The sequence below is a fragment of the Felis catus genome, chromosome A2 (assembly GCF_018350175.1).
Source record: "Felis catus isolate Fca126 chromosome A2, F.catus_Fca126_mat1.0, whole genome shotgun sequence".
Lineage (NCBI taxonomy): Eukaryota > Metazoa > Chordata > Mammalia > Carnivora > Felidae > Felis > Felis catus.
In genome coordinates, this window is record NC_058369.1 from 118,204,742 (window position 1) to 118,220,520 (window position 15,779).

General features: G+C 40.7%; 1 protein-coding gene across 4 annotated transcripts in view; it reads left to right on the forward strand.

Moving 5' to 3' along the window:
* Positions 1-15,779, forward strand: part of SNX10 (sorting nexin 10) — a 74,957-nt gene that overhangs the window by 55,107 nt on the left and 4,071 nt on the right. For all 4 annotated transcript variants that reach the window (XM_019825618.3, XM_045052524.1, XM_006929264.4 and 1 more), the window contains 3 exons: positions 5,873-5,959; positions 9,573-9,673; positions 10,070-10,168. In XM_019825618.3, coding sequence (XP_019681177.2) covers positions 5,873-5,959; positions 9,573-9,673; positions 10,070-10,168 — 287 coding nt within the window. The remainder of the gene's footprint in view (positions 1-5,872; positions 5,960-9,572; positions 9,674-10,069; positions 10,169-15,779) is intronic.

The following is a 15,779-nucleotide window of genomic DNA, read 5'->3' on the forward strand; positions in this document are numbered from 1 at the left end:
CTGGAGATGAGATGGGGGAGCAGGATGGGGTGTGTGGCAATGGTATAGACTCTGTGCTCGTGAGACTTCTAGGCAAGAGGCTGGAGATGTGGAGAGACGCCCAGGCTGGGCTGGGGATGGAATCATCAGCTCCTGCTGGGTGCTCGAAAGCATATGTTTGCATGAGATCATCCTGGAAGTGCATCTGGGTGTGAAAGACAGCAGCTGGGGGTGGCTCTCAGGGCCCTAGCGATGTTTAAGAGAGTGAGAAGGGAAGAGCTCACCATCCACAAAAGAATAGGGATATTTAGCCCTCCTACCAAGTTAAAAATTTTCAAGATTGAAAAAATATTTGGAGTTTTAGCACCATAGTTGACTTTAAATGTGCATTTAAAATGCATTGCTGTTCTTGGGGGGCCCAAGTGGCTCAGTAGGCTAAGTGTCTGATCCTTGATTTGCCCTCAAGTCATGATCTCACGGTTCATGGGTTCAAGCCCCATGTTGGGTTCCGCTCGGATTCCCTGTCTCCCTCTCTCTCTGCACCCCTCCACCCCGGTCAAAAATAAATAAACATCAATGCATTGCTGCTCTTACAAGACTTCTTTTCCCCCAGCAAAGTTTTAGAATATGTATTCAACATGTCCTTCCCTATGTAAAGAGTAGACTTTAATAAGTAACAATAATAGCAGTCTGAGAATTCCAACCCATTGAGATGAAGAAAAGACTTTTTTACTGTAATTTTTCATTATGCTGTCCATCCCTTCTATAAATATTATGAGGCGCTTGCTCTGAGCAAGTACTGTGAAATCCTTAGGTCAGTCTGAGTTTTGCAGAAAAATTACAGTGTTAGCGTGTTTGCTGCTGGGTTCTTAAATTAATAATTTTTTGTACTTTAAGAAACACATACAATTGGTTTAGCTTAATTTTTTATTTCCAGTGTCTGTGGGAAGGTCTCAATGCTTTGGTTTATTATAAGCATTTTCCTTTCTGTGTAATAATACTTTACCTTCATGTAGTACTTAATGAAAAACTTCCCAGGGTTTCCACTGGTGTTTTATAATTTGATACTCGTAACAAATAGCTGGGATATTGTTCGAACAGGCATTATTCCCATTTTCCAGATGTGGAAACAGAGGCTCAGTGAATAAGTTCATAATTTAGAATGCAGTGAACCAGAATTTATCCCTAGTCTTGTGACCATAAATTCAGTGCTCTTTCCATGAAACGGGACATGTTACTCAAAGCTTACATGTTAACGGTTGGGCTGTAGCAAGCAAATAGTGGGGGGAAGTAAAAGCCCCCCCCTTTTTTTCCCAGAACTATTTGTCATTGCTACCATCATCGATTAATAGAATGTTGAGTGGTCAGGGGCGTTGTGACACTGTAGTAGCTGTGGGTTTTATAGTTTTAGTTTAGATTTTTTTTTTTTTAATCACAAGTTTGTAGCACATTGACAAATGGATTTCCTTTTCTTTTCATTTTTGTTTAGTCTGTGTAGAGACCCACTATTTCAGTAACAGGTGCATATCTTCTGCTATTATTATAGAACACTGAAGGGCACGTGGGTGGCTGAGTCAGCTAAGTGTCCGACTTCAGCTCAGGTCACGGTCTCACAGTTTGTGGGTACGAGCCCCACAGCAGGCTCTCTGCTGTCAGTGCAGAGCCTGCTTTGATCCTCTGTCCCCCCCCTCCTCTCTCTCTGCCCCTCCCTAGCTAGCGTGCATAGCGCGCGCTCTCTCTCTCTCTTTCTCAAAAATAAACATTTGAAAAAAAATACAGAACATTGAGCTGTTGGAAATATTTAATTCCCCTTTTGGTATATTCAAGAACTTCGGCCTCTCCAGTGGAAAAGTGGAGTTGCCAGCACCCTGTGAGGGCTCATGGCCCACATGTGACCTGATGACTGGGTGCCTTCTGGCTGTAGGGTGGTGGAGGGATGGAGTGGGGGCATGCACAATAACCTTGCCTGCTGTTATCAATGTCCTGCCTTGCTCAGTGTAGGCATAGTGGTGATCAAGGCCCACACTGCTTTTAGGGGTTTTCATTAAAACATGAAGACGTTTTAATTTTTTTTTTTTTTTAATTTACATCCAAGTTAGTTAGCGTATAGTGCAACAATGATTTCAGGGGTAGATTCCTTAATGCCCCTTACCCATTTAGCCCATCCCCCCCCTCCCACAACCCCTCCAGTAAACCCTCTGTCTGTTCTCCATATTTGAGTCTCTTATGCTTTGTCCCCCTCCCTGTTTTTATATTATCTTTGCTTCCCTTCCCTTATGTTCTTCCGTTTGGTGTCTTAAAGTTCTCCTATGAGTGAGGTCATATGATATTTGTCTTTCTCTGACTAATTTCGCTTAGCATAATACCCTCTAGTTCCATCCATGTAGTTGCGAATGGCAAGATTTCATTCTTTTTGATTGCTGAGTAATACCCCATTGTAGATAGATAGATAGATAGATAGATAGATAGATAGATAGATAGATACCACCTCTTCTTTATCCGTTCATCCATCGATGGACATTTGGGCTCTTTCCATACTTTGGCTATTGTCGATAGTGCTGTTATAAACATTAGGGTGCACGTGCCCCTTCGAAACAGCACACCTGTATCCCTTGGATAAATACCTACTAGTGCAATTACTGGGTCATAGGGTAGTTCTATTTTTAATTTATTGAGGAACCTCCATACTGTTTTCCAGAGTGGCTGCACCAGTTTGCATTCCCACCAGCAGTGCAAGAGAGATCCTTTCTCCACATCCTCGCCAACATCTGTTGTTGCCTGAGTTGTTAATGTTAGCCATTCTGACAGCTGTGAGGGTGGTATCTCATTGTGGTTTTGATTTGTATTTCCCTGATGATGAGTGATGTGGAGCATTTTTTCATGTGTTGGTCGGCCACTGAAAATGTTTTAATTTCCTTTTAAACCAGAAAAATAAAATGAACTTTCAGATCAAATGAAAGGTTTTAATATATAATATTAATATATTCCTCTTTATGTCAGTGTGGTTATAAAGTATGACTTTTGATTTTTTTTTTTTTTTTTTTTTTTGGTGTATGTGGCAGAAAGGTCTCATGAAGGCCAAAGTCCCCAAGGCCCATGAAAGCCAGAATGCAGCCCTAAGTGTGTGGGTGGGGGGAGGGGGGAGGTGCATGGTTTGGAAAGATAAATGTGGTCTGCTTTGGATTCTGGTCTTCTCTTCCTAACCTATTTTCCCTTCTGTTCATTGATTCATTGATGATTAGTCCATTAAGAGCTCTGGGTGTGTGAAAAGTACTGCAGGGAAATGAGTTACACACACACACACACACACACACTCACAGGAGACGGAAATGACAGTTAGACTAAGGGCAGGGTGCCTGGGTTTGTTTCAGTTTCCATCTCTGAACAGTTTCTCTTACAATTTAGAATGTACTTTTGAGAGGCGCCTAGGTGGCTCAGTTGGTTAAGTGTCTGACTCTTGATTTCAGTTTGGGTCATGAGCTCACGGTTGGTGAGTTTGCAACTCACGTCAGGCTCTGTGCTGACAGCATGGAGCCTGCTTGGGATTATCTCCCTCACTCTCTGCCTCTCCCCCACTTGCTCTCTCTCTTAAAATAAATAAAAATAAACTTTAAAAAAGGGGGTTTGAGAAATAATGGCCAAAAGAGCATCACTATGTTGTCTTATTTTTATTATCTGTCTTCTAAATGACTTAATACATAAAGAAAAGCTTTTAAAGTAAGACTTTTGGGAAGATTAACTCATAATCCCTGTATCCTTCGGGCAGGCAATGGGGCAGAAGTCTCAAATTCAAGAACAAAGTATATGTTGCCTTAGAAGGTGAAATTTGAGGGGCACCTAGGTGGCTCAGTCGTTTCGGCGTCCCACTTCGGCTCAGGTCATGATCTTGCGGTCTGGACCGTGGGTTCAAGCCCCGGGTCGGGCTCTGTGCTGACAGCTCAGAGCCTGGAGCTGCTTTGGATTCTGCGTGTCCCTCTCTCTCTCCTCTTCCCCTGCTTGCACTCTCTCTCTCTGTGTCTCTCAAAAATGAATAAACGTTAACAAAAAATTTAAAAAAGGTGAAACTTCATAGGTGTCAAAGGGGAATGTGAGCTGTTTTTTTTCGCCTTTTTAAAAAATGCCCTGGGCTGAAATATGATCATTTTATGATCTGTGTAACAGAATAGAGGTACTCTGTCCAGAAAACACCATCCTCTCTCTTCTGCTTCTGCTCTACAAACATTCAGAGCCTGCCTCTCAGATGTGCCAGCACAAAGCAGTAACAGAAGCCTAAGATTTCAGCTTTGATGCCCCCCCTTTTTAGATAAAAAGTTGAAATATTTAAAATAAAATTAAATTTGGGGCACCTGGGTGGCACAGTCAGTTAAGCATCCAGCTTCGGCTCAGGTTATGATCTCACAGTCCATGGGATGGAGCCCCACATTGGGCTCTGTGCTAACAGCATAGAGCTGCTTAGGATTCTCTCCCTTTCTCTCTGCCCCTCCCCACCTCACTCGTGTTTTCTCTCTCAAAATAAATACATAAACTTAAGAAAATTAAAAAAATAAATTGAATTAGGGGTGCCTGGCTGGTTCAGTCGGTAGAGCATGCAACTCTTGATCTTGGGGTTGTGAGTTTGAGCTCTATGTTGGGTATAGAGATTATCTAAAAATAAGATCTTTAGAAAGAATTTGGGGCACCTGGCTGGCTGAATTGGTGGAGCGTGCAACTCTTAATCTTCGGGTTCCCACAACCCGAAGTAAAGTACACTTACTTTAAGTAAGTGTAGAGCTTACTTAAAATGAAATCTTTAAAAATAAGCAATAAGATTTAAAAATTCAGTTAGCGAATTTGTGATCACCAAGTGAATAAATTAATACTTTCAGATTTATCATGCCAAACATAATAATCGTTTGTTGTATATGATGTCATATTTTTATACTAAGGATATTTAGTAAAGAGCACTTTTTGGAAAGCATTGTGTTTTAAATTTTACCCTGTATTTCCAATTTTTGTTATCTTTTGAAAGGAACAAGATTGTCTACCAGGTATTTTTTTTAACATCTCTTTTTACTTATGAGGTTATTAAGAAGGTGAAATTATTTACTATATGGGAAAGTGTATTTAAAAAAATAGAAAAGTATTGGGTAAAAGGGTTTCATCTTTCTAAGTTATTGCTGCTTATTCTCATGAAGGTGGGGTGCGTAGAAAGTCATTTTCATCTTCCGTTGCTTGCTTATCACATGTCCTTTGCCACTCTTCTATTTTCTTCTAGAAGTGATTTATCAGGTAGGGCCTATAGTTTTTTTATTTCACTTATTTATTTATTTTTATTTATATTTGGGGGGAGTGCAAGAGGGGGAGGGGCAGAGAGAGGGGTACAGAGGATCTGAAGCGGGCACTATACTGACAGGCTGACAGCAGTGAGCCCGAATTTGAGGGCTCGAACTCACGAACTGCGAGATCATGACCTGAGCCGAAGTCAGACGCTCCACTGACTGAGTCACCCAGGTGCCCCAAGGCCTATGGTTTTAACGTAGGGAGATGAAAAAAGTAAGAAATGGCTGCTGTAAAGAAAGTGAAAAAAAGAAAGAAAAGTAAGATTTGAGAAAAATGTGAACATATTTCACGATTCAAAATGACACATCAGTTACTTTCTTACGGTCTTCATTAACCTGTAAGACTCCCTAGAAGGACCCCCAGGGTGGATTTACACCATTTTAAAAATTCCATTTGTGGCAGAAATGCTCTTGGACTTCCCATAGTGCCTGATTCATTAGCTTTACTTCTTGTTTTTTAAAGAATGAACAACCACGCTCATTTCAGTTTTGTTCCAGTACTGTGTGCTTCTCTCTTCTTTCCAGCCCTGCTTGCGATTCTGAAACATATTCCTTTGTTTGTGATGCCTTTACAGGAATTTGTAAGCGTCTGGGTTCGAGATCCTCGGATTCAGAAGGAGGACTTTTGGCATTCTTATATTGACTATGAGATATGTATTCATGTAAGTATTGAGTCAGTAGTCTGCAGAAATCATGGCAGTTTTTAGGTATCATGCATTTGATGGGACACACTGTTATACTTCAAACAGATATTTGTAAAAATGTTCCTATCTCAAATAACTGACTTTGGATGATTATAACTAATGCCTGTGTCTCAAATGGAGTAGAAGGTTGGTTCCTTAAGTTGGAAAATTACTCATTAGAATTGCTTATTGTACCTTTGCTAATACTAATATTTTAAAGTTTATTGCCTTCATGTATGAATATGTGAATACATCTAAAATTCACAGTTAAAGTGTATTTATAGCTCATTAATGGTATTTCTTTATGATCTGTTATAGCATATTTCTGGGTAATAGATTGCCTGATAAATCTTAGGTTTTAAGAGGATATAGAGCTTTCTGGGAAACTGATGTGCAGTGGTTATATATGTAGAATAAGAAAGTGGAAAATAAATATGTGCAATTATTTTGCCTTAGTCTAGATTCGTAATTAACATACGTAAATAACTAGAAATGACGTACTTTATTTGGAAGTAATACTTTATCATAATCTCGAGCATTTTTGTGTGGTGTATGGCCTTCTGTAATCATCTTGAACAAGGGTCAGCAAACTTTTTTTGTAAACACTGAGGTAGTAAATGTCTTCAGCTTTGGAGTATACATTCTGTCTCAAAACTACTCAATTCCACTATTGTAGGGCGAAAGCAGTCCTAAACAATACACACATGAATAGATGTAAGTGTATTCCAGTAAAACTTTATTTGCAAAGCTAAGTGGCAGGCTGGATGTGGCCCACAGGCTGTAGTTTATTGGACCTGATGGTGAAGATAGGTTCCTTTTCCCATCTGATTTAGTTCAGACTTCTCTTGGGAGCATAGACTCAGATTTTATCTGTGACTGTATGTAATGTGAAGTAAAATCTAGCCACCTTTAATCTTCCCATTGTAAATAGTTAAATTGATAGATTAGACACCCAGGCATCAGCCATAAAACTTTTTTTTTCTCTCCTTTCTTCCCTTTTTTTTCTTTCAAAGTTCTCCAACTTAGAAAATAAAAACTCAGAACTGCTTTTTTTTTTTTTTTTTTTTTTTTTTTTTAGAACTGCTTTTTTGATGATTGTGTTGAAAACCACTGCCAGGGTATACCTTGTATTTCGATTTTGTTTTGGTTTTACTCATAAAATCCCACCAGATATGCGTTCTGTGTGGAAAATTATCAGTATGTAAGAGTAAGCATTTGGAAATGAAACGTAATTCTTTAGTTGCCTTTTTAACTTCTTCTGAAAAATTTGTGTGTCCTTATCACACTTCATGGGAGACATGAAATTTAATTATCCTCAGAGAGTTAAAAGCGTAGATTTTTTTCTCTGCTACATAAGTTGCATTAGGTGAATTCAGAAATGTCTGTCTCAAGCCAGAAATGATAGATTCCACAAATATTATTTGGTGGTGTTCTGGCGTTTCTCTGAAATGCTAATACGTTGACAATGACTAAATCTTCTTGGCTTGGGAGATAACAGAATAAGCAAACAGATTTAGAGGAACTTAAAAATTAGTGATCTCAGCATAGTCTGGTCTTAACTATCCATACCTGTTTATGATTAGGAATGAGGTGGGGGGCCTGGGTGGGGGGGGGGACTAGAGAGCTCTGGTCAGCCTCATTTAGGTGCTGTACCCATAGGGCTTTGCAGTAGAGAAGCCGGTAGTTAACCCATTTAAATGAACCTCAAGAGAAATGATACCAGGTGACTGTGGAATCTCAGCATTTATTTAGAATTGTAAACTAGTGAACTCTATATGCTCTCCTAACCTTGTCCTGCAAATGAAGGACTTACGGATGGACCTTTGTCTGGCATAGGTACCAGGTGGATCTCCAACTGACACCCACATTATTGACATCCACAGTAATCCAGAACAGAGAAATGAAAGGGCGTTGAAATTGGTTCAGTCCTACCTGAGGTGTCAGGAGTCCCTGCAGTGGCCTGGTCCTCTAGAGGACACCTGCCCAGGCCTTGTTAGGACACTCGTCCTGGTGTGAACGGTCTGCTGACTCCGTCCCCAGGGGTCACTTTAGAGTGAGGCTGTAGTAGGCTTTGAAATTCACATACAGAATGTTACTGTGCCCCAGACTCCATCTTGTGCGTTTTGCTGCTGTGTTGTCAAAGGTGACAGGCTTTAGACCAGTAGCTCCTTTGGGGGCAGATCTCTTCATCTGTCTGCATTCTGAGGTTTCCTGAACTTTATCAAGTTTAGGAGAACCAGGAGCTGTGCCGTACCTTTCATGGGGGTGGGGGTGGGGGTGGGGGTGGGGGTGGTTTAAGAACTCAGCACGTAGTCACTCACATTCGCCAAGGGAAACAACTGCTGGGTGCTTAGGTGCTAAGTGGTAGGATAATCATGATTTTTGAAAGAATAAAAATCTTGGGGACCCAAAACACTCTCATTTGGCAAGGTAAAGATCATGAAATAGAAGTTTGAAATAAATGCAGAGAACAGAAATCTTACGAAACCCTTAGTCAGGTATCTGCCAGTCTCTTGTTTTACACAAAGGAGAAAGGAGAAACATGTATTTACTGGTCTTGGGTTTACCCCGAGGAGAAGCATTGCTGTTCTGCTTAGGATGGGGACTCTGTAGGTGGCTTTTCCAAGTCTGCCTTAGGGTAGCTGGAAGCAAACCGACCTCTCCTATCTAATAACAGTATTAATAGATGACATTTGTCAGGTACTTACCATCAATCCTTACGACCACCCAGTAAAATAGGTGGGTACTACTTCATCCCCCCATTTTACCACTCAGCAAACTGGAGTTTAAGTGACTTGCCATATGGCAGGGCCAGAACTGGCACGTGGGTTCCCCATGGGTATAATTGTCCCTGTGCACCACAAGCCTCTCTCTACCTTGGATCGCACTCCCTTGCACATCTAGTAGAGAAGGAGAATGCTCTTCTCTTGTTTAAAAGTGATACCAGGGGGCGCCTGGCTGGCTCAGTCAGTAGAGCGTGAGACTCTTGAGTTCAGGGTTGTGAGTTCAAGCCCCGCTCTGGGTGTGGAGCCTACTTAAAATAAACATTAAAAAAAAAAAAGTGATTTCAGGATGCCTGAAAACCACCAAACCTGGCGGTTCGTGTGATCTGTACTGATGGCCGTATCAAGGATATGATGGCTTCTCGTGGTGTCGTGTCAAGGGCCATAACAAGGTGTCTCTAATTCCCAAAGGCTTCTCCAGCCTCATGGATGGACGGTGTTAAAATGGAAGGGATGACCCCGAGTTTTTATTGGTCATTTAGACTGCAGGATTTGTTTAATTTTTATGATTCATCTTTGAAAGCAGTACTAATAGGTGAGCAGGAGGCTACCTCAGGACTCAGGGGACAGCAGGGTCAGGCTTTGCCCCAGGAAAACACTGCGCGTTGATGTCATCCCGGCTGTTTTTCAGGGATGTAAGAGATAGTGGTGGGCTTTGTGCAAGATTGGAATCTGGCACAAGTGCAACTGTGCTTTCGGTTTCTTTAAATCCTATGCAAAAGAACATGGGCACATTTGGTGAGTTCGAGATGGAGGAAAAAACATTTTTTCCTTAAATGGGGCTTGTATTTTTCTTTTTCTTCAAACAGACCAATAGCATGTGTTTTACAATGAAAACATCCTGTGTGCGAAGAAGATACAGAGAATTTGTGTGGCTGAGGCAGAGACTCCAAAGTAATGCGTTGCTGGTGTAAGTGATTTAAATAAGTGATACTGGGGAGGCTTTATTATTTTATATTCAATATTTTAAAATTCGTCATGCATTAAGATACAGAAAACGTGAAGGATTTGATAGGCTTCTTGATTGCCATCTATAGGTTTAGTTAGTTTTGTGGCTGCTACATCTGAATACAAAATTTATCGCTTGCATTTCACTAACCTGTTGAGTATTGACCATGAAAGCCCTCAAAAATTTTTAAAAATGGGTTTTTCTTTAAGTTAATTATCTTATACCCTTATTATATATACCCTATAATATATACAACTATATGATAATTATAACATAATTTGCTTTCGCTTGGAGAAATTTTGTCACTAACCCACCTTGATTTGATTATTAAAAAAATTTTTTTTTCTTTTTCCTAAGGCAACTGCCAGAACTTCCATCTAAAAACCTGTTTTTCAACATGAATAATCGCCAGCATGTAGATCAGCGTCGTCAGGGTTTGGAAGATTTCCTCAGAAAGTAAGTGTGCAGAAACTCTTGCGGCCATACAGGAGCTGTAAGCAAAGTGCTTTGCAAAAGTTGAGTGTCCTATAATTATGTGGGGGAGAAGAATATCACTGTTTCAAATAATAATAATATAGAGCCTAGCTCAGTAGTTCATTTCCTATATTAGAGCGCCATCTTGTGGCTGACATCTTATCGTGCACATCTGGGACCACATCTTTTAGAAGGAAAACAATGAGCTAATTGATTCTGGTAATGAATAAGTCTGTGGTCCTTGAAGCTGTAAAGCAGAGCCAAATTACTAAGGAGTTCAGCTGACAAAAGTAAAATTTGCGAGGAAGCAAACGTGCTTTATTAAAAAGGTGCTACCTAAAAACTATCTTTATTTACAACATTTCGGATCGACAGACCAAAATCCGTTCTCCAGTGCATTGGCTGCTAAGTGATACTGTTCTGGGCTCTTCTAAAGGAAGACTTTAACTCTCCTCTTTGGAGGGAATGTTTATAAGGGAGTATTTATTGGTGGTTGAATAGTCCCGGTGGGTTATTAACTCTGGATTGCTTGGTGATGGTAGGCAGTGCAGTTAAAACGACTTGAATTCTCACCGCTATAATTTCTTTCTGTCCCCGCTCCGGAATGCTAGAATACCCATCTGTGAGACAGCACATTGGTTTGCACACAGACGCTGAGGCCAGACTGTCTGGGTTCAAATCTTGGCTCTGCTACTTATGAGCTGAGGGGCTGGGAGCATTTTCTACCTCCTGTGTGCTTTTGTTTTTTTCCATCTATAAAATGGGGTTAATAATAGTATGTACTTCATATAGTTGTTGAGAGGATGAAGTGAGTTAATGAATAGAAAGCACTCACAATAGTGTGACATGTCCTGTGTGGTATTGGCTGTTATTGTTTTGATCCACTTAGTAAGACATGAAACAGCTTTGAGCTAGTTTTTTAAACTTCCCATTTTATAGATAAGGAAATAGGCTGAGTCATAGGACTGCTGGTTAGTGGCAGGGCCCAGCTTCCTAAGCTGTCTTTCTTTTTCTCCTGACTTCAGGGTCTGCAGTAATCTCCTTTTGAGTTCATTCACTCCATGGGACCTTAGAGCCAGCCTGAAATAATATACTGCCTTCTCCCCATATGGCTCACTCATAAAGGGTTTGGATATTAAGTATGCACATGAATATTAATATTTATTTCCATTAAGTTGATATAGTGTCTTTCCTTGGAAGGGGTCATGGAGACATACAGAAATATCCGCGATTATAAATCGAAGGAGGGCCAGAAAGGAAAAAGAACAGAGGAATAAAAATGACAAGAGCCCATAAGAACCCATTAACCAAGCCGAGTCCTCAGAAAACATTACAGTGGTATTCTTTTGGGTGTCACAGGCATGACGGAACAAAGGCCTGGTCAACTTTTTTCTGCCCGTTTCCTTTGGAGACCGCTCTGCTTTTAATTGTTGTCTGTATGAGACCCAGGTGGCTGATGGCGTCTCCCTTAAGATGTGTCCCCAGTTGTCCAAGTTGGCCGAATGGCCTGTCAGTGCAGATGCTGTTCAGGAAGCTGCAGACTGGCCATTGGCAGTGGGGCCTGGATGGGGACATCCAAATCCTGCAGTCCCTGTCAGCACTGGGGGGCCGCTTGTCTTCCGTAGAGAAGTCTCCTTTTTGGAGGTCAAAGAACAGCATGTGTCTCTGTCTTTACATTGATTTAAGCTCAGGACTTAACTGATTTTGACCAGGAATCACTTCGCTGCTTTGAATACGACCGTTTTTCCACAGTTGATCTGCCAAATTAATGACTGAACGAATGTCATTTGGCTGCAGTGCGCTTAGGCTTGTGCTTGGTTATTTTTACATACTGTGTTGTTTGGCTGTTTGCGGATTGAATTTGATGCAGACGTCATAGCAGCAAGTATCCTGGATCAGGAGCTTGAAGAGCGGGGTTCCAGGTCTCCTATAATTCACAACTCCTAATTTTTTTCTGGCCATCCGACCTTGGAAGAGTCACTTAATTCTTGTGTGCCTTTGTTATAAAGGGTATGATGATGTAGCACATTCACTGCTGCCCTAGTTGGTTGTGTCGTTAAGATGATGCATTGGTAAGGACTCTGGAAACCTATTTAGTAAGTGACTACTTTGGACTGCGCACAATGGACACCAATCCTTATCCACTTGAAGCTTCCATTCTAGTGGGAAAGTCCTATGTACTTACCAGGGGATGGCTAGGTTCATTAAAATTGGGTCTGGATTACCATCTAGAAGTCAAATCAGAGAAGAGACAGCAAGTTCGCTTGTGGTGTCTGTTCCACTGTGGTGTGTGAACATTAGTCTCCAAGCTGGTGAGTTTCACATTAAAAGTGAAGCTGGTGCTTCTACGTGGTTTGAACCTGAAGGAAGCAACGAGTCTATAATACCACACGGCCGGATTCACCCCCGACCTAAAGGGCCTAAATACCGTGGCCCCTTCAGGTCCTCCTCACCCTCCGTTCTGTGTCCCTCGGATTCGGATGCATAGCTTTGTCCAGTCTGTGTAGAAGTAGCAACCTTCCAGCTCTTTTCCCCTGGGATCCCCTGAGCCCAAGTCCATTTTGGGAAGCGGGATGTGACTTGCAACTCGCCGGTCTCAGTGCCATCTCAGCGCCGTGTCCTGACCCCAGCTTGACATCCCCTGAGGCCCCACGAGGTACCTGCTAAGTAGTGGTCACTGTCAGTGGCCTGTACCTTGTTTTTTGTGTAGTACTTCTAGGAACTTGAGAGGGAAGATACCACAGCACTCAAATGTGATATATACTTGTGCTGTAGATTTATCACATGTATTTCTTTTGATAATTTTATTTTTTTAAACTACACCCAAATTAGCATAAAGTACAACAGTGATTTCAGGAGTAGATTCCTTAGTGCCTGCCCCTTACCCATGTAGCCCATCCCCCCCTTCCCACAACCCCTCCAGAAACCCTCTGTTTGTTCTCCATATTTAAGAGTCTCTTATGTTTTGTCCCCCTCCCTGTTTTGATCATCGCATGTATTTTTTTAAATCTGGTTTTTATGTAAATTTTGAAGGTATGAACCAAGAAGAGTATATATGTTCAAACCCTTTAAAACCAAATTGCTGCTGTCTCTGTACATATGTGTGTATACTATATATATATTCATCTTAAGGTGGAATAATACTTTTTTATTAAAAAATTTATGTTTATTTTTGAGAGAGAGAGAGAGAGAGAGAGAGAGAGAGAGAGAGAGAGAGAGAGAGAAGCAGACACAGAATCCGAAGCAGACTCCAGGCTCCGAGCTGTCAGCACAGAGCCCGACGCAGGGCTCAAACCCATGAACCGTGAGATCATGACCTGAGCCGAAGTCAGTCGCTTAACCCACTGAGCCACCCAGGCGCCTCAGTAATACATCTTTAATAACAAAGTACGCATCCAGGCCAGTCTTCATAAAGGAATTGGAAAGTTGTTCCTTTGACTAGGTGCCAAAGAATAATAATTTATACTGTTTATTGAACACTTGCTATGTGTCTAGCTTTTTGCATGTTTTAGCTCAGGTCCTACGATAATATTAGGAATTGGGTATCATCTCACTTTTATAAACAAGGAAGTTAGAGGAAAGGTGGAGGCATATTCATTCTAGGATCTGGCAGGTTTCTAATTAGTAGAACTCTTACATGATAGTTAAATTTGGTCAGTATGAGTGTGAGATTTTTCAAATACATTCATTTTCCCTCAATCTTGGCTATACTCTCCCGTTTGGATTTTCCCTCCCTAGCTAATTATAAATTGTAAGTCACTTCTGCTAATAGTTATGGGAAAAGAAAGTTATGGACTAAAATGATAAACTGTGTTGGTAAGTCCCTAACTATAAACATGGCAGTCCTACTAATTTTTTGTTTGATTCATATCATGAATGGGAGCCAGCTTTCCTTTTGTGCTGAATTCATCCCATTAATATAACTACGTGTGCCTTACAGTGTAGACTTTTTATTACAGCTTTGTATTTCTTAAAAATTTAAGGACTATTAGTTTTTGTGAAAGGATACCATGGAAACACAAACACACACACACACACACACACACACACACACACACACACAATATAAGTCTTTGTGTTCAATAGAGGGCACCATAGCACAGATCATGAATGTCTTTGGAGAAGATTTGTAGGTTGTTTTTTTTTTCCCCTCATGGTAAGAGGTAAACAGGCTGACTTAAATTCTTTCTCCCCTACATCCAACTGCGAACCTTCCACGCTATACACATGTGTATATATCATTATATTGGGTTCAGTAGACAGGGCATCCTTAGTTAGGATTAAATGGTTTTGCATAGCTATATATTGTTCCCAACTGAACTGGTATATAATACACCTAATAAAATCAGGTTGAGGAAAACCAGATTTTCAACTGTGTCCAATTCAAGGGAAAAACAAGATTTGCTTTGTTTAGTTTAAATTTGTTATGGGGAAAGGAATAACGTTTGACTCATGTTGTAAATATCTTTTCAGAAATCCCTCTAAAATTCTAGAGGCTATTTGTTGCTCCTTTTGTAAAGGCTTGAAAATTGTATACATTTGTTTTTATGGAGGCTTATAAAGATGACATTTTATTGACCATTTTACAAAGTACTCTTTATATTAAGTTTGAAGTTAATTTCTGCTGTTAGATTTGTTTGTGGAAAGTGTGGCACAAATATGACTAAGGTAAAAATAGGATTTAATACTATGATGGTGGCAGTCACAACGTTCTCTGAAATACAGTAAACCAGGTGTTACTTAAAATGAACTGGTTACGCTCACTGAACCAGATGGGTTAGGGTTAGGGTTAGGGTTAGGGTTAGGGTTAGGGTTAGGGTTAGCTTTCAAAATTTTGTATTTTTAATTGTGAAATGAATTATCTGAGTAAAAAAAAAAATCATAAGTACATTGAAAAATTATTTTGCTTCTTTAAAGGCCATACCCATGGAGTATGGTAGCATAAATTTAGCCAGCCAGCGGGCATTCAGATGTACTGTCTTTGAACTCCAGGCCTGTGTGGTGTTCAGATCTTGCCTCCCCAGCCACATTCTCCCACTTGAGAATTGTGAGCTGGGTGTGTGCGGGCTCCCTCTCGCTTTTCACGGGCATGTCCTCCAGGTGGCAGTAGCGAGCAGAAGAGAAAACACTGGGAAATAATGAGTCTAATGTACAGTAAAATTGGAAATTGAATTATAGCTCAAGAAAAAGGACAGTAGCCTTGAGGTCCCGATCAACCTGGACTCTGATCACTTTTGTTTGCTGTACCCGTGTGTTAGGTTACCAGCAAGTTAATAACAGCGCGTGAGCAGTTCAAGGCTCAGTAGAATTGCTTTAGACGTGAAATAAAGCTAAAATGAATTTGTGTCCAATATCATTGGCATTAGTGCTCATTACTTTTGTGGTGTAATGCCTCGAACCATCTAAAATCAATTTTAAGGATTACCCATTATTTTATAAAGAAAATAAAACACATTTCCAACAGAAATAAAGCAGTAAGTATAATCCTGCGAGCAGTTACTTGTACCCTGGCTGGCAGGAAAACCACTGACAGACAGAAGGGCGCAGGAAACACTCCGTGCAAACTTCACAGTGGATGCAAGTTCATATTAAT